Consider the following 19659-nt stretch of genomic DNA (forward strand, 5'->3'; position numbering starts at 1 on the left):
TCTAGGTTCAATTTAGGGGTAATTCTAATTAATATATGTCTTTATGTGGATAGAGTTTAGTGAAAGTGTAAACTGGCTTCTTCATTTTGTTTGGGGAGAATTCAGAATAATTCAATTACTGGATGTAATGTATTAGTCTAGCTTACTGTAGGCTATATGGAATATGAAACAACTAGGGCTGTCAGAGATGGTATCGGAGCTGGTTTCAGATCTCTATCCCTGATCTAGTTAAATTCATCAGGCCTGACGACTAGACTAGGATTTATTCAACATGCCCCGTCGTCATCGGTGAACTGATTTACCACAGCATTAGCAGCCTACTGTTGACATTTAGCTATAATCAAGAAACTGATTCATTAACATTGGCCTACTAAATCGTTAAAAAGGTCTATAAACAGAACTTTTCTGTGAAGGACGGTACCGGCGGAAGAGCTCTCCTTGCCATGACCGTTTTCCATCCGCGCAGCGACGCGCACATTTCCCCTTTGCTCGTCAATGCGCTGTTGCGGAGATCAAAAGCATGTACGGTCAAGAAAATGTTCTCGGGTTCGTTTAATAAAACGCTGTAGCTAACTACTTTCGTCGTAGTGACGCCTTAACCAAGGAGCTAACTACTAAATAATAGTGATTATGTGCTTGACTAAAAACACACAATTTTGGGAAAACGTATTAATTAAGCAAAAACAATTCGTTCTCCTTTTTCCCCTCACACATCAGTAGTATCAACGGACGTGGCGGAGAGCTGCCAGCCAAGCCTGAGAGAGGGAAATAGTACTGACTTTAGGGTTACGGGCTGTAGCTGAGAGAGAGATTTTTCCTCCTCGCCCATGTCCTCTGATTGGCTCAGCTCCAACTTCAGACGGTTGAGTCAAAAGCCACAATTCGCCAACTAAAAGCCTATTTGTGCTATTTAAAAAAAAAAATGTTTTTTTTTTCTTCCCCCCCCTCTTCCATACCAGCGTACTTTTGACCTAAAGTTGCGTGTATGGTAGGCAGGTCTGAACAGCACAAACAGACCTGGCACCAGGCTAGTCTTCGATGGCAAAGAGAACTCATCTTCACCTTACCCTAAATCACAACAACATATATATATATATAAAGCTCTATCATGACATTGTTCAGGCCTTGTGTTCAGGCCTTGTGTTCTATCTCCCTGCAGGATGGTCGTGGATCTCATGCATCTCTGGGGAATAGGTCAACAGAACAATCATGACCCATAGGTGCAGTAGTGCCTGAAAAAAAACAAACAAACTGGGCTTTAAAAGATCATTGTGACACGTTTATTTCTAACAAAAAAAAGTGTAAAACATGTATTATTTTTTTTTAAAACAGCAAGAGTTCTGTACTGGTTCTGTACTGGTTTCTGAGTTCTGTACTGGTTCTGTACTGGTTTCTGAGTTCTGTACTGGTTCTGTACTGGTTTCTGAGTTCTGTACTGGTTCTGTACTGGTTTCTGAGTTCTGTACTGGTTCTGTACTGGTTCTGTACTGGTTTCTGTACTGGTTCTGTACTGGTTCTGTACTGGTTTCTGAGTTCTGTACTGGTTCTGTACTGGTTTCTGAGTTCTGTACTGGTTCTGTACTGGTTTCTGAGTTCTGTACTGGTTCTGTACTGGTTTCTGAGTTCTGTACTGGTTCTGTACTGGTTCTGTACTGGTTTCTGAGTTCTGTACTGGTTCTGTACTGGTTCTGTACTGGTTCTGTACTGGTTCTGTACTGGTTCTGTACTGGTTCTGTACTGGTTTCTGAGTTCTGTACTGGTTCTGTACTGGTTTCTGAGTTCTGTACTGGTTCTGTACTGGTTTCTGAGTTCTGTACTGGTTCTGTACTGGTTTCTGAGTTCTGTACTGGTTTCATTGGTTTTATTTAGTTAAAAAAAGGAAGAGAGAATTTTAACGTATATTTTGGTCAGCGTTACACGTGCAGTAAATATAGTAGTTGCGATAAAAGTTTGCGATACAAAAAAGACACTCACCATATACAGTATTACAAAAACCCGAGCAACGGGGTAGCGTCTCAGGAAGATTCCTAATCGGATGCTGGAAGGACAAGATTTTCCTGATTATTGACGAGGTGAGATATAAAAATGTGACACTGGTGTGGCTGAATGGTAAACATTCGTGCCTATAAAATCTGAATACAGCATCACAACATACAGAACGAGAACGAAATTCCACTGGCTCTTTATTAACAAACAAAACAACAACAAAAAACAGCTCATGTATTTGTGACAAGTTAACATTACTAAACAATTCCTCAAAACTTAACTTGGAGGTATAGTTGTATGGTAACATTCCTGAAACTAACATAAGAGCCTTATTAAAGGTCTTGTGGTTGATTGCCCTGTCTGGCCTGTCTACCTCTGTTTCTGTACTGTCTGAATAAAGCATAATTTTTTTTTTTTAAAAACACTCCTTTTAAATAACACAAGAAAAAGTCTGTTTTGATAAGGCCAACCCTCTGGTATAATAGCTCACCTGAACCGGTCGATGGTGCTGGCTGCCTTGCGTACCTGTCCATACACTCCTGGACTGTCGTGGTCGTTGAACAGGATTGGTGCGTTCCTCTGTCGTGTCCCTGTGTGAAGTTAACATAAAGACCTTTTCAGTCCTGCCATCCAAGAGGTTATGGTGAAACAAAACAAATCTCACATCTTTTACTAGTAACATCTCAACTTCCCCAAAAATCTGCTCAAATCTCCTTAAAAAAAAAACAACAAAAAAATGACTCTGAGGCCTGCAAATACATTCTCTTGAACTGGATAAAAAAAAACAGCCACGAACAATAAAATCTGTGGAATTGTGAGATCTTTAAAAAGTCCTACCACCACTGGAGAAAAGGAGTGCTATATTTAGGAACAAGGGAGAAGACTTCTATACAACATGGGACTCCTTTTTACTATCTGTTGCCCCCTAATCTTGCTGTTGCCCCCTAATCTTGCTGTTGCCCCCTAATCTTGCTGTTGCCCCCTAATCTTGCTGTTGCCCCCTAATCTTGCTGTTGCCCCCTAATCTTGCTGTTGCCCCCGAGAAGTGTCAATATAAAAAATGGTGAATCTATGAGTCTTCCGATGTACAACTGGACTCTGGTCATTTTGATTCTGCTTTCTTGTTGTATTAGTTGTATTTTTCCTCTTGGGGTGTAGCTGTAAGGCCTCTGATACACTATGCTACAGTTAACTTAATGACAAAAACAAAGAACTTTAGGGGCAATGAAACATTGTAAGAGAGTAGAGAACTGAAAGTGAATCAGTTTTGTTTAGTTCTGTTGGTTGTCATGTTTAAATGTAATCTTGTTGGTTCAATCTCTGAAAAACGTTGTGAAGACTCAAATTAATATTGAAGTTGTTATTCTGAGTAGTGAGCACACACACACTGCAAATTTTTTAAATCTACAGATTTCTTTGATTAAATATTTCTCAGTTATGATTTTATGCAGATGTCTAAAAAGCTTCTGTAGAAAAACCTAGAGAAATGTTGTCTGTTGTAAAATAAAGTATTCATGTCTTGGCCATGTTTAGTCCACATGGAATAACACTTTTGTGGTGTGTTTTCATATAGGATCTAGCTGTGAGGTGAGCTGTGATTTGTTGACCAGAACCAGCTTTTCCTCCCTGCTTCCTGTTTTTGTGAAAAGTGAGCCTGATTTTGGACCAGCAGCTGACCAACAAACAGGCCTTTTCCAGACAGGAGTGTGAAGAAGCCTGGAAACATGTTGTCAATACATAAGTATTACTCCTGGGCCAAATATTCACATCAAAACTGAAGCGGGTTTGAAGAGTCACCCGTCTGAATGCCTCGATTACTTTTTAAATAGAGACTTTGAGAATCAAAAAGGGGGATTATACAGGAATCTGAACATCGAAATGAAACGGGCTGATGTCTTGTTGTTAAGCGAGTTTGAAGAAGAGAGAAGGATCCGAGTTTGTCTCTAAAGTACAAATGCGCCACGATGTCAGATAAAGGACATCCTAAATGCACAGATCTGAACAAAACAGGTTCCCAACCCACCAAAACACCTGGAAATAATCTGAACAAAAACACACAAGGTTAGAAATCCAAAGGAGACGAAAAGGAAGATAGAAACAGAAATCATTTCTGTGTGGAAAAGCTTTCGGTCAAAAAAAATACCTGCTGAAAAAGACCCATGATAACACACTGGGGAAAAGATCATACATCTTGTGATGGATACAGGAAGGGCTTCACCAGCAGAGAAAAAAACTTAAGAGACACACTAGCCAGGTCACACAAGAGAAAAGCACTACCACTACACTGAATGTGGGAGTATGTTTTCACACTGTGGATCTTATAAAGCACCAGCGCAGATCCACACAGGAGAAAGATCTCTTGTACAGCGTGTGTAAAGAGAGTTTCCGTCGTACACTCTCAGTAGGCACAAGATAATCCACACAGGAGGAAAAACACCACTGTTGCCAACAATATGGTACATCTTCGTCGAAAAGATGAGCTTGATAAACACATGATGATCCACACTGGATTAAAGACCTGTGATGAATTTCACTAGCAGTGTAAACTTAGAGACACGAGGCACGGCACACATGAGAACGCCCTTATCACTGCACTGAATGTGGGAAGACATTTGCCGAACACCAGTGATCTTACAAGCCACCAGGTGATCCACACAGAAGAAATAGCCTTCTCTTCTACAGAGTGTGGAAAGAGTTGTCGTCATTCCTTCACACTCAGTAAGTGCAAGAGAGTTCCCACAGGAGAGACCCTACCTCTGCTCTCAGTGTGGGAAATGCTTTACATACACCAACAATTTGAGTGGCCATCTGAACACAAATAAATTTTTTTTTAATAATAAATCAAGTAAAGAGCTTGAGCTGAGTGCTTGTTCATCAAAAAAAATACTTCCCAAATCTCAAAATCAATGTATTTATTTACTTGCAACGACGATCTATCAAATAAAAGTTAGCTGAGCATCAAGAAAAGCACTAACTTTAACCAACTAGTCCAGGGGTTGGCAAACATTTTGGCTCGAGGGTAACACCGCGAGCACAGATTCATTTTCAGACCGATTTGTTCGTCAAAAACAATTTGCAGGCCAGCAAAAGGGCAGTTATTTAAAAAAATATATATATAAAAAAAAAAGGTCCATTATAATTTCTACATACTTTATCTAGTTTTAGACATTTAAGAGTAGCCTGGAGTTTGCTTTTCCCCCCCAAAATAATAATTCCCCACCCTGAACTAGCCATTAGCCTGGACCCAGACCAATACCGAAAGGAGTTGGTTACACATTATTAACATATCTGGGCCAACCAGGCTACCTAATCATATCCATCCACACACGACATCAGTCTCACCTCAGCTGGTCAAAAATAGTGTACTAATGTATATAGGGTGGTATTTTTCTTTTTAAAAACAGCCTCAGCCTCACCTGGGCTCTCCATGCTGCTCATGTTAATGGCCGGCCCCCCGGTCTGCCCTCCTCCCTGGACGCTCTTCAGCTGAGTCTCCAGCCTCTCTAGCTGGAAGACCAGAGAGCTCTTCTCTGTTCCCAGGGATTCCAGCATGGTCTGCTTCTGAATCAGAGTCTCTGTCAGCTGGTGTAACCTGCTCTCTAGCTCCACCTGGCTACTGCTGCTCAGAGCCTTATTGGTCAGCTAGGGAGGCAGGAGGGAGGAGGAAGAGGGCGGGACAGGGAAATGTAACGTTACCTGTGCTACTTCTAAAATCAAATAAGTTTATTGGTTGCATACAATTTAGCAGATGTTATAAACACGTGCAGTGAAATGCTTACGTTCCTAGCTCCTAACAATGCAGTAGAATGTCAATAAAAGTCACATTTTATATGTTTATTATGTGAACTTCATTGACATACACTACCGTTCAAAAAAGTTTGGGGTCACTTAGAAATGTCCTTGTTTTTTTAAAAGAGAAACACATTTTCTGTCCATTAAAATAACATCAAATTGATCAGAAATACAGTGTAGACAGAGTAATTTACAACATTAACAATTGTAGCAGGAAACAGCTGATTTCTTATGGAATATCTACATAGGTGTACAGAGGCCCATTATCAGCAGCCATCACTCCTGTGTTCCAATGGCACGTTGTGTTAGCTAATCAAAGTTTATCATTTTAAAAAGGCTAATTAATCATTAAAATACCCTTTTGCAATTATGTTAGCACAGCTGAAAACTGTTGTCCTGATTAAAGAAGCAATAAAACTGGCCTTCTTTAGACTAGTTGAGTATCTGGAGCATCAGCATTTGTGGGTGTGATTACAGGCTCAAAATAGCCAGAAACAAATACATTTCTTCTGAAACTTGTCAGTCTATTCTTGTTCTGAGAAATTAAGGCTATTCCATGCTCAGAAATTGCCAAGAAACTGAAGATCTCGTACAACGCAGTGTACTACTCCCTTCACAGAACAGCGCGAACTGGCTCTAACCTGAATAGAAAGAGGAGTGGGAGGCCCCGGTGCACAACTGAGCAAGAGGACAAGTACATAGAGTGTCTAGTTTGAGAAACAGACACCTCACAAGTCCTCAAATGGCAGCTTCATTAAATAGTACCCGCAAAACACCAGTCTCAACGTCAACAGCGAAGAGGCGACTCCAGGATGCTGGCCTTCTAGGCAAAATTACTTGTGTCATGCACAAAAGTAGATGTCCTAACCGACTTGCCAAAACTATAGTTTGTTAACAAGAAATTTGTGAAGTGGTTGAAAAACAAGTTTTTAAATGACTCCAACCTAAGTGTATGTAAACTTCGGACTTCCAACTGGTATGTCTATATACCTGGTTTCTGAGTTTCTGTATCTCATCCTCCCGATCCTTGATGCGACTCTGCAGTGTGGTCTTGGAACGATGGTTTTCCTCCTCTACATACTGTAGCTCCTACATCACACACACACACAAAAAGTTCCCCTTAGCCCAGATATAGAGAAAGAAACAGGCAGGGACTACCTGGACATGTGGTCGATTTAAGAAACACACATTTTCCATTGCAAAACGTATCATAAATGTTTTTCCCATTGCCTTAAATGAATAGGACCTAAGTTTAAAGTTTTATTAGTCGGATGCATTGGATATGCTTGGTAGATATTGTCCAATGAAATGCTTACTTGCAGGTTACTTCGACAATGCAACAATTAAGAAAAAAATAACAATACAAAAGAATATATAATACACATTTTAGCATCGGTATAATACAGGAAGGCACAATTTATAATATTTACACGTGTATTGGAGAAGGGGGGATGGGGGCAGTGTATAAACTGAGCATAAGGTGAATGCACCAATTTGTAAGTCGCTCTGGATAAGAGCGTCTGCTAAATGACGTAAATGTAAATGTAGTATAATATGAGTCTGGTAGCAGCAGTTGTGATGTGTGTAGCATGAACGTACACTACATGGCCAAACGTATGTGAAACACATCCTCGTCGAACATCTCATTCCAAAACCATGGGCATTAATATGGAGTCGGTCCCCCCCTTTGCTGTTATAACAGCCTCCACTCTTCATGGAAAGGCGAGATGTTGGAACATTGCTGCAGGTGACTTGCTTCCATTCAGCCACAAGAGCATTAGTGAGGTTGGGGACTGATGTTGGGCAATTAGGCCTGGCTCGCAGTCGGTGTTCCAATTCAAAAGATTCCAAAGGTGTTCGATGGAGTCAAGGTCAGGGCTCTGTGCAGGCCAGTCAAGTTCTTCCACACCGATCTCGACAAACCATTTTTGAATGGGACCTTGCTTTGTGCATTGTCATGCTGAAACAGGAAAGGGCTTTCCCCAAACTGTTGCCATAAAGTTGGAAGCACAGAATCGTCTAGAATGTCACTGTATGCCGTAGAGTTAAGGTTGCCCTTCAGTGGAACTAAGGGGTCTAGCCCGAACCATGAAAAACAGCCCCAGACCATTATTCCTCCTCCACCAAACTTTACAGTTGGCACTATATTTCGGGCAGTTCTCCTGGCATCCGCCAAACCCAGATTCGTCAGTCGAACTGCCAGATGTTGAAGCGTGATTCATCACTCCAGAAAACGGGTTTCCACTGCTCCAGAGTCCAATAGCGGCGAGCTTTACACCACTCCAGCCGACGCTTGGCATTGTGCATGGCGATCTTAGGCTTGTGTGCGGCTGCTCGGCCATGGAAACCCATTTCATGAAGCTCCCGATGAACAGTTCTTGTGCCGATGTTGCTTCCAGAAGCAGTTTGGGACTAGGTAGTGAGTGTTGTAACCGAGGACAGCACTCGGCGGTCCCGTTCTGTGAGATTGTCTGGCCTACCACATTGCGCCTGAGCCATTGTTGCTCCTCGACATTTCCACTTCACAATAACAGCATTTACAGGTGAGCGGGACAGCTCTAGCAAGGAAGAAATTTGACAAACTGACTTGTTGGAAAGGTGGCATCCTTCAGTAAGGCTATTCAACTGCCAATGTTCGTCTACGGAGATTGCTGGGCTGTGTGCTCGATTTTATACACCTGTCAGCAACGGGTGTGGCTGAAAAAGCTGTGTCCACATACTTTGTGTATGTCTGTGTGTGAGTGAGCGAGTGCTGAGGTGTGGAGAATAAGAGCAGATGGTCAGTCCAGCTCAAGTGTTCAGCAGTCTGATGGCTTGTAGATAGAAACTGTCTCTGAATCTGTTGGTATCAGACCTCGTGCTTCGATACTGTCTGCCCGACGGTTAGGGAGAGAACAGCTCGTGGCTGGGGTGTGTGGGGTCCTTGATGATGCTTCCTCAGACACCATTTTGAGTAGATGTTCTGGTCCCAGGGATGTACTGAGCCATCTTCACCACCCGCTGGAAGGCCTTGCGGTCGTATATGGAGTAATTCCCTTACCAGGCTGTGATGCAACTGGTAGGACGCACTCGACGGTGCAGCGGTAGTATTTGGTGAGGATCTGGAGGGGTGGCATGCCGAATTTATTCAGCCGCCTTAGGAAGTAGAGACGCTGTTGCGCCCTCTTGACAAGAGTGGTGGTGTTGTTGGTCCGTGTCAAGTCTTTGGTGATGTGGACGCCAATAAACTTAAAAATCGTGATTCTCTTTACTGCAGTCCCATTGATGTGAATCAGGGGCATGTCCCCTCTGCTTCCTGAAGTCAACAATCAACTCCTTTGTTTTGCTGACATTGAGAGAGAGAGAGGTTGTTGTCACGACACCACAATGCCAGTTCACTGACGTCTTCCCTAAAGGCTGACTCATCACTGTTAGTTGTCAGGACTACAATCGTGGTGTCGTCATGGAGACCAGATGATGGAGTAGGTGTCGTGCAAAGCCGCCCAGTCGTGGGTGAACAGGAAGTACAGCAGAGGACTGAGGACACATACCTGGGGGGCCCCTGTTTTAAGAGTCAGTCGTGGAGGAGATGTTGTTGCCAAAACGCACAGCCTGTAGTCTGCTCGTCAGTAAGACCAGAATCCAGTTGCACTGGGTGGTGTCCAGACCCGTGTCGAGCTTGGATGGAACAATAGTGTTGAATGCTGAACTGTAGTCAATGAACAGCATTCTTTTTAAACGTTTTTTAAAAAACTTTTACCCTTTTTTCTCCCCAGTTTCGCGGTATCCAATTGGTAGTTACAGTCTTGCCTCATCGCTGCAACTCCCGTACGGACTTGGGAGAGGCGAAGGTCGAGAGCCGTGCGTCCTCCGAAACACGACACAACCAAGCCGCACTGCTTCTTGACATAATGCCCGCTTAACCCGGAAGCCAGCTACACCAATGTGTCGGAGGAAACACCGGTCACCTGGCGACCGTGTCAGCGTGCACTGCGCCCGGCCCGCCACAGGAGTCGCTAGAGCGCGATGGGACAAGGACATCCCTGCCGGCCAAACCCTCCCCTAAGCAAGACAACGCTGGGCCAATTGTACGCCGAGTGATAGCACCTGGTCGTCCAGAGCAGCGAGAGTCCTCCTGGATTGTCAGGTAATTTGCCTTGAAGCGAGCATAGAATGCATTAAGCTCGTCTGGGAGGGAGGCTTCGGGGGGGGGGGGGGGGGGGGGGGCACACCACACCTGCATTTGCGACGTGAGTCTGAGTGGAACATCAATTGAAGTTTGTCCCCCTAATGGATTTTGCGGAGCTTGTACCTGCTTGCCTTGTACACGTCGCACGTCACAGAGTCATCAGGGTTCGTGCTGCTGACATTGAACAGATTTTTATTGGTCCAGATTGTTATTGTGGGTTCAACATATTTCCTAATAAAGCCTGTGACTGATGTGCACACAGTTTATTAGCTACACCCATCTAGTACCTGGTTGGAACCCCCTTTGCCTCCAGAACAGCCTGAATTCTTTGAGGCATGGAAACATTGCTCAATTGATATTTAGGGAACTAACGTGTTCCAGAAAAAAACGTTCCCCCCCCGCACCATTACACCACAAGCCTGTACCATTAAACAGGCAGGATGACATGATGGGGCCAAATCCTGACTCAACAATAACCGGGATCCGTGCTGATCGCGTGCCCACAGGAGCCACTTCTTGTTTTTACCTGATAGGAGCGAAACACGGTGTGGTCGTCCGCAGGATACATGTCGGTGATAAACCCAAATGATCACCAGCAACAATAAAAGACTTCTCCCGGGTGAGAGGATTTGTAGAATGGCTTATGATCTTGTACAGTTCGCTGAAGTGTTTTTGTTGGTCGTAGAAAATTATTGCAAGAAACATTCTGAGCAAACAAAGTAACAATTAACGCAAAAAATGACCATAAAGAAAATTATAATCAAAGTTGAGCAGGAACCGGCAACCTCCTGAACGCCGCCATCTTACCCACTAGTAAGACACAAGTGATTCCTCCCATCTCACTTCCCACGGAGTTGCAATATTTTCCCGCTTATACAAAGGCTATTTTTGCTGCAAGAAATGTATTCAACATCCACTGAAGAAGCTAGCAAGTTTACTAGACTGCTACAGTAGTTGCCTTGGTGGCCAAAACAAAAAGACTTCCTAGCTTTGCTAACCAAAGCGTCGGTCCTAGCTTGCTATTATGAAATTCGATTTTTCAACAATGCCAATAATGTTTAAAAAAAAAAAACGATTTTTGCTTTCAAAAGCAGCTCAAACATAAAACATACAAGAATGAACTTCAGAGCCATTGAATTATACTGTACATTACAGAGAAATAACGCATGCTCTAGAATGCCCTTCAGAGCCAATCAGAAAGGAGTATTCAACAACGGCGTGGTATAAGAAGATATATTCCGCTACCTGTTTGTAGCGCTCCACCTCGGCCTCCACTTCCTGCTTGGCTCTGGTCTGTCGGGTCTGTTGCTCCTGGATCTCCAGCTGCTGCTCTCTCCACGTCTCTGCCTCAGTCAGGGCCGCTACCTCCAAGTCCTGGGAGAAAAAAGGTCACAACATCTCACTCTTACAGCCAGGTCATCCAGCCACCAAGGTTGTCTTGAAGTAAGCATGTCCTGTGTGGCTCAGTTGGTGCTAGCAACGGCAAGGTGAGGAGTTCAATTCCCGCAGGGATACTGCAGGAATCACATCAACATACTACAGAATTGTATGCACTCACACTGTACTGTAAGTTGCTTTGTATGTGTGCTAAGGGGAGGGGGGGGGGGTGGCCGAGAGAGGGATATATCATTGAAACCATCTCCAGTCCCTTCTCACCTGTATCTCAGCTCGGAGCGTCTGCATCTGTCCCTGTAGTTTCTGAATCTCATCTCTCTGGAGCTCCTTCTCATGTCTAAGCTCCTCCAGCTCCAAAGCACCTGTTCCTCCTCCTTCCAGACCATCCAAGCCTGACCCCTCCTTCAGGCTGCTGATCAGCTTCTCTTTGGACTGGAGAGGACACACACACATACAGGTGGTACAACAAAACAAAAGCATTAGAAAGGAAATAGTGAGTTGTGTCCTAAATCTCCCATATGTGACGGATAAAAAATAAATTAAAAAAAGAGTCAATCTCTATCTCCTACCTGTAGTATGCGGGAGGCTTTGTGTTTATAGTCCTGTAACTCCTGCTTGGCAGTCTCGGCTGTGTTCCGGGCACTCCTCATCTGCTGTTGGAGGTCCTCGACCCGGTGCTTATCCTCCGATGCCCGTCTTTCTGCGCCAGTCACAGCCTCCGCTAGCGTCTGCCTCTCAGCCTCCATCTTGGATAGCCGCACCGCAAACTCACTCTGTGGAAACCAAGGAGACGACATGTTCTAATCTATGATTGACTTAGAGACCAGGACCCTTCATAAAGTATTCAGACCCCTTGACTTTTTCCACTTTGTTACATTACATCCTTGTTCTAAAATGTATTAAATAAAACAAAATCAAATCTACACACAGTACCACATATTTTTTTATTTGCATATTTATAAAAAAAAAAAAAAAAAAAACAGAAATACATTATTTACATAAGTATTCAGACACTTTGCTATGAGACTCGAAGTTGCGCTCAGGTGCATCCTGTTTCCATTGATCATCCTTGAAATGTTTCTACAACTTGATTGGACATGATTTGGAAAGGCACACACCTGTCTATACAGTGGGGGGGAAATGTTTTGGTCCCCTGCTGATTTTGTACGTTTGCCCACTTACAAAGAAATGCTCAGTCTATAATTTTAATGGTAGGTTTATATGAACAGTGAGACAGAATAACAACAACAAAAATCCAGAAAAACGCATGTCAAAAATGTTATAAAATGATTTGCATTTTCATGAGGGAAATAATATTTGACCCCTCTGCAAAACATGACTTAGTACTTGGTGGCAAAAACCTTGTTGGCAATCACAGAGGTCAGACGTTTCTTGTAGTTGGCCACCAGGTTTGCACACATCTCAGGAGGGATTTTGTCCCACTCCTCTTTGCAGATCTTCTCCAAGTCATTAAGGTTGAGGCTGACGTTTGGCAACTCGAACCTTCAGCTCCCTCCACAGATTTTCTATGGGATTAAGGTCTGGAGACTGGCTAGGCCACTCCAGGACCTAAATGTGCTTCTTCTTGAGCCACTCCTTTGTTGCCTTGGCCGTGTGTTTTGGGTCATTTGGGTCATGCTGGAATACCCATCCACGACCCATTTTCAATGCCCTGGCTGAGGGAAGGAGGTTCTCACCCAAGATTTGACAGTACATGGCCCCGTCAAATGATGCGGTGAAGTTGTCCTGTCCCCTTAGCAGAAAAACACCCCCAAAGCATAATGTTTCCACCTCCATGTTTGACGGTGGGATGGTGTTCTTGGGGTCATAGGCAGCATTCCTCCTCCTCCAAACACAGTGAGTTGAGTTGATGCCAAAGAGCTCCATTTTGGTCTCATCTAACCACAACACTTTCACCCAGTTGTCCTCTGAATCATTCAGATGTTCATTGGCAAACTTCAGACGGGCATGTATATGTATTCCTGAGCAGGGGAACCTTGCGGGCGCTGCAGGATTTCAGTCCTTCACGGCGTAGTGTGTTACCAATTGATTTCTTGGTGACAATGGTCCCAGCTGCCTTGAGATCATTGACAAGATCCTCTCATGTAGTTCTGGGCTGATCCCTCACCGTTCTCATGATCATTGCAACCCCACGAGGTGAGACCTTGCATGGAGCCCCAGGCCGAGGGATATTGACAGTTCTTTTGTGTTTCTTCCATTTGCAAATAATCGCACCAACTGTTGTCACCTTCTCACCAAGCTGCTTGGCGATGGTCTTGTAGCCCATTCCAGCCTTGTGTAGGTCTACAAATATTGTCCCTGACATCCTTGGAGTGCTCTTTGGTCTTGGCCATGGTGGAGAGTTTGGAATCTGATTCATTGATTGCTTCTGTGGACAGGTGTCTTTCATACAGGTAACAAGCCGAGATTAGGAGCACTCCCTTTAAGAGTGTGCTCCTAATCTCAGCTTGTTACCTGTATAAAAGACACCTGGGAGCCAGAAATCTTTCTGATTGAGAGGGGGTCAAATACTTATTTCCCTCATTAAAATGCAAATCAATTTATAAAATTTTTGACATGCGTTTTTCTGGATATTTGTTGTTGTTATTCTGTCTCTCACTGTTCAAATAAACCTACCATTAAAATTATAGACTGATCCTTTCTTTATCAGTGAGCAAACGTACAAAATCAGCAGGGGATCAAATATATACTGTATAAGGTCCCACAGTTGGCAGTGCATGTCAGAGCAAAAACCAAGAGGTCGAAGGAATTGTCCATAGAGCACTGAGAGGATTGTGTCGAGGCAGGGCCTCCCGAGCGCCGCTGTGATCTAAAGTACTGCATCGCAGTTGCCAGCTGTTCCATTAGAGATCCTGGTTAGAGTCTAGGCTCTGTCGCAGCCGGGAGACCCATGGGGCAGCGCACAACTGGCCCAGCGTCGTCCTGCTTAGGGGAGGGTTTGGCCGGCAGGGATGTCCTTGTCACATCGCACTCTAGCAACTCCTGTGGCAGGCCGGGCGCAGTGTACGCTGACACAGTCACCAGGTGACCTTCGCCTCTCCCGAGTCCATACGGGAGTTGCAGCGATGAGACAAGACTGTAACTACCAATTGGATACTGCAAAACTGGGGAGAAAAAAAGGGGGTAAAAGTAAAAATATATATTTTTTTTTATTAAATAAAGGATTGTGTCGAGATACAGATCTGGGGAAGGGTACCAAAACATTTCTGCAGTATTGAAAGGTCCCCAAGAATACAGTAGCTGCCATCATTCTTAAATGGAAGAAGTTTGGAACCACCAAGACTCTTCCTAGAGCTGGCCGCCCGGCCAAACTGAGCAATCGGGGGAGAAGGGCCTTGGTCAGGGAGGCCACCAAGAACCCAATGGTCACTGCCAGAGCTCCAGATGGGAGAACAATCCAGAAGGACAATCATCTCTGCAGCAGCTTGGAGTTTGCCAAAAGGCACCTAAAGGACTCTGACCATGAGAAACAAGATTCTCTGGTCTAATGAAACCAAGATTCAACTCTTTGGCCTGAATCCAAGAGTCACGTCTGGAGGAAACTTGGCTCCATACCTCTGTTGAAGCATGGTGGTGGCAGCATCATACTGTGGGGATGTTTTTCAGAGGCAGGGACTGGGAGACTAGTCAGGATCGAGGGAAAGATGAACGGTGCAACGTACAGAGAGATCCTTGATGAAAACCTGCTCCAGAGCGCTCAGGACCTCAGACTGGGGCAAAGGTTCACCTTCCAACAGGACAACGACTCTAAGAACACAGCCAAGACTTCAGGACAAGTCTCTGAATGTCCTTGAGTGGCCCAGCCAGAGACCGGACCTGAACCCGATCAAACATCTCTGGAGAGACCTGAAAATAGCTGTGCAGCAACACTCCCCATCCAACCTAACAGCGCTTGAGAATCTGCAGAGAAGAACGGGAGAAACTCCCCAAATACAGGTGTGCCAAGCTTGTATTTTTATTTAATTAACTAGGTAAGTCAGTTAAGAACAAATTCTTATTTACAATGACGGCCTACCGGGGAACAGTGGGTTAACTGCCTTATTCAGGGCAGAACGACAGATTTTTATCTGGTCAGCTCAGGGATTCAATCTAGCAACCTTTCGGTTACTGGTCCAACGCTCTAACCACTAGGCTACCTGCCGCCCCGGGTAAATAGCATCATACCCAAGAAGGCTATAATCTCTGCCAAAGGTGCTTCTTCAAAGTACAGAGTAAAGGGTCTGAATGCTTATGTAAATGTGATATTATGGGGTATTGTGTGTAGATTGATTAGGAATAAGGCTGTAACGTAACAAAATGTGGAAAAAGTCAAGGGATGTATACTGTCTGAATGCACTGTACATGAAGAACGTGCCCCGTTTCCACTAGTTACACATGCCATCCTTCATTTGTATTTGACAGATTAAAGATAAAAAAAGATTTTAAAACAAATATCAATGTGTACTTGAGAGTTGGGACCGTGTGTGTGTGTGTGTGTATGTATATCTACCTGCATCTGTCTATAGCCGTCCTGTTCCCTGCGTAGAGCCATGTCTGCCTCCCTCAGTCTCTCCTGCATGGTCGTCATGGCCTGGGACTGCATACTGCTTCCTTCTGTGTGGTCCTGGAGGATCCTGGACATGATGGGGGTACAAAGTTAGTTGTTGTCTCCCTAGTGCTATACAAAACCAACTTCAGTGTGATGCTAACAGCGTCGCTTCCTCCACTGTCCCGGTTCCCTTAGTTACTGGGCTCGGACCATAAAGACACGTGACCGGCCTCCTTGACGACGTACCGACCAGTTGTCCTACAGAAAAGGATCCGATTCAATAGCGACCTTTCAAGCTAGCTGTGGAGTGAGCTTACGGCACGTTCTTACCTCCGTTACACATAGACTAGCTATTCAGAGAGCACCTCACACAGAGCCTCCGGAGTCAACACCATTTTTACCCATGTAAGCACTGTTGCATGTTGATTATTCTTAGACTTTAAAAAAATATATATATATTTTTTACTAATATATAAACGTTGAAGCAGTAGGACAGCCTCATTGACTGGATCTATTCATTCACAAAGATTTGGTTAATTAAACATACCTTCTGACAAATGTAGTTGTCTTTAACTAATAATGAATGAAGCAGACAGATTTAGTACTTCTACAAAGATTGTAAACATACCGGGACCTCTCAGTCTGTGCCTCCTCCAGAGCAGAGCTCCGTGACTTCAGTAACTGATCTGCCTCATCTAGCCTGACCTTCAGCACGGCCAACTGCCCGTCCTTAGCACCGAGGGCCTCCGTGAGGTCATCAACCTGCGACCGCAGCTCCCTGACCGTGCGGTCTGTGCGAGACTGGTCCGAATTCCACTTCTCTGTGCGTAACCGTGCCTGGTTCAATTCTGTAGGAAAGAGATTATGACCATAGTTACGCCCACGACAGACATAACCAACCCACATTATTTAGGTGTCTACTACACATACATGAGCATAACCTGGTCCCAGATCTGTCAGTGCTGTGTTGGCAAGACAACATCCATCGGCATGACAACGACCATAGGAGTTGGCAAGACAGCATAAACAGATTTGGTACCGGACATGAGTCTTCTCTCTCTCAGCTCTCTCACCCTCCTGAGTGTCTTTGGCTCTCTGGATGATGGATGCCAGTTCCTGGTTGAGGGAGGTGACCTCTGACCTCAGTAGCTGGTTCTCCAAACGCAGACTGGACATCATCTGACTCTGCTGCTCCTCTATAGGGGGCGGGGCCAGGGCTGGGGGAGGGGCCTCGTATGTGGCCGGAGACTCTGATATGTAGGTGATAGACTGGGGAACAGCCAACCCAGAGTCAGAACCATCAGGTGTGTCTGGGAGAAAGAGAGAATACATATAAAGGAGGGAACATTGAGCTGACTTAAATTAGCAATTGTAACTAGAACACTGTGTCGATTATTTCAGCAACTTGTATGATGTCGACCAAACATTGAGATAAAAGAACAAAAAAGGCATACACGTATGTGCCAGGACATTAACATTACCAGTTTAAGTGTCAGTACCTTGACTTTCTTTGGCAGAGCCGTCCTCTGAACCCCCTGTTTTGGCACTGTGAGTACTGGTGGATAGAGAGCTGTAGCTAGAGGTACGAGACATGCCCCGTAGGGAGGGGGGCGTGGAGGGGGCTGAGGGGACCATGAGGGGGGCAGCAGCCAAGGCAGGAGGTGCTGGCTGTGGGGAGCCTGATCCTTCAGGAGACACTCTGAGAGGTTCTCTTGGTCTGACCTCCCTCCTCTCGCTGGCCGCCGGAGGATCTGAGCTGTTAAGGAAGTCAAACAACAGGTCATCATCCACATCTTGCTCACTCTGACTCTTCTTACTGGGCCTCACAAAGCTGGAGGAGGGTTTGATGGAGCTGGAGGAGGAGGCAGTGCTGGAAGACCCCAGGGGAAGGGTGCTGGTAGTGGAGACTGTGGTTGAGCTAGTCAACAGGGACCCTTTGGATTTTTTGATGTTGCCAGCAGCTGCAGTAATGAAACCAGATCCTGGTGCATTGTGGGAGGTGGAGTTCCCATAGGGGTGTTGCTGTGTCTCTGATGTGTTGGTGCTGTAGCCGGTGCTACTGTACTGAGAGGTTTCGGTGGAGTCAGGAGCATCGTAGGCCGAGGAGAAGGAGGAGGTGCGGCCTTGGGGTTTGGTCAGGCTGGCAGCTCCTGCATCCACTTTATTCAGGAAGTCTTCAGCTTTCCCTGCCAGGTCGGCCAACCAAGACATTCTGCATCCTAGAAACACAAATTAAATCAGTTTGTCAGATTCAGAAATTAAATAACAAAATAGCTTTTGTGACAAAATCTCATGTCAAAAGACCGTCTCCTAAAACCAAAAGATAATGCAAAATGTTATGATGACATAGCTTCTACCGTCCAACAGATAGCAAGATTGTTGATGTTATGGCTAACATCTTTGAAGCCTAGCTAGAAATCCGGGTTAACCCTCAACCCTCAAGTTAACCCTCAAAATAGTATAAATGGTCTGTGTGGGTAGGTTTAACAACATAGTGAGATATCAACTTTCAGCATAAATCAGGGATGGATTACACAGGTTTCGACAACTAAACTATCTTAACATACTAGTATCCATTAGCGCTAACTAGCTAGTCGACTTACCGTATAACAACGACGACGACGTCCAAAACTAAAAATATCCCAGACAATTTATAGACCGGGATGAATCATCAACAGATAGATTATAGTGTCACATTTACACATTATCTGGTAAATCTTTGTTAGCTAAATATTTGCGTTTGGATCTGTCTCATACGTGGACCAGGAACTACCGCAAGGACCCCCCCAAAAAACAGAACGCCTATCTTAATGCCTGATTAAAATACAACCCAGCTGTCAAGAATTTTAACACAGATAGAACAGTAAAACCAGATGTTTCACCGAATGTATAAATCTGAAGTATCCGGTTGGCATTTCCACTCAACACCAAGGTGATGAGATGAATCCAAGTGGAGGGGCGGGGGGATATTGAATGTGATGCAATTTGGCAGACTTTCTACAAATATTCTCATCATGAAACATTTGATCTCAATACTGTTTTGTGTTCCCAAAACTACAATATGTTACGAACAGAGAGGGGCTAAATTTGTAGACTTTACCATTTTCCAAAGTTTAAAATGTGTTTGTTGTTTAGATGGAGTGCAAGGGCACTTCAGTGTTGGCGTTCCCTAACTGAAATATGCAAATAATGATAGAACGCACCAATAGGATCTCGATAACTCGTACTTGGGTCTGCCCACTAGGATTCATTTGCTCCTATTGGAAACGACAGGCCATTGTCTATCTTGGTTTAGTTATAACAAATAATTGGTTTTGAACACATTTCAGGAGAGAAATTGTTGACCACTGTTATATTAGGGCTCCCGAGTGGCGCAGTGGTCTAAGGCACTGCATCTCAGTGCAAGAGGCATCACTACAGTCCTTGGTTCGAATCCAGGCTGTATCACATCCGGTTGTGATTGGGAGTCCCATAGGGCGGTGCACAACTGGCCCAGCGTTGTACGAGTTTGATCAGGGTAGGATGTCATTGTAAATAAGAAATTGTTCTTAACTGACTTGCCTAGTTAAATAATGGTTATATAAATATTGCATTGGGCTTTGATTATTACTATTTCCTTAATATTAATTTGAAAAATGTGTCATATTCATTTTTATTTCAATATCAGTAGTCCAAATCCCTCATCTAAATAATTGTAAGATGGCGCTGGACAGGATGGCAGACGTTTTACATGCCTCCAATGTGTTTTTTAAAATTGTTTATTTGCGTT

At 44.3% G+C, this 19659-nt stretch overlaps 1 protein-coding gene across 1 annotated transcript; it reads right to left on the reverse strand.

Moving 5' to 3' along the window:
* Nucleotides 1-2: 2 nt before the first annotated feature.
* Nucleotides 3-18795, reverse strand: golga5 (golgin A5). Its single transcript, XM_029712686.1, has 13 exons — nucleotides 18494-18795; nucleotides 17390-18109; nucleotides 16964-17200; nucleotides 16519-16738; nucleotides 15852-15975; nucleotides 11911-12114; nucleotides 11603-11773; nucleotides 11192-11320; nucleotides 6769-6867; nucleotides 5403-5628; nucleotides 2477-2576; nucleotides 1975-2038; nucleotides 3-1232 (listed from the first exon to the last, which is right to left on the reverse strand). Exons 2-13 carry the CDS (start codon nucleotides 18099-18101, stop codon nucleotides 1146-1148), a joined length of 2373 nt encoding a protein of 790 aa, XP_029568546.1. The 5' UTR covers nucleotides 18102-18109; nucleotides 18494-18795; the 3' UTR covers nucleotides 3-1145.
* Between the last annotated feature and the right edge of the window lie 864 nt (nucleotides 18796-19659).

The sequence above is a fragment of the Salmo trutta genome, chromosome 25 (assembly GCF_901001165.1).
Source record: "Salmo trutta chromosome 25, fSalTru1.1, whole genome shotgun sequence".
Classification (NCBI taxonomy): Eukaryota; Metazoa; Chordata; class Actinopteri; order Salmoniformes; family Salmonidae; genus Salmo; species Salmo trutta.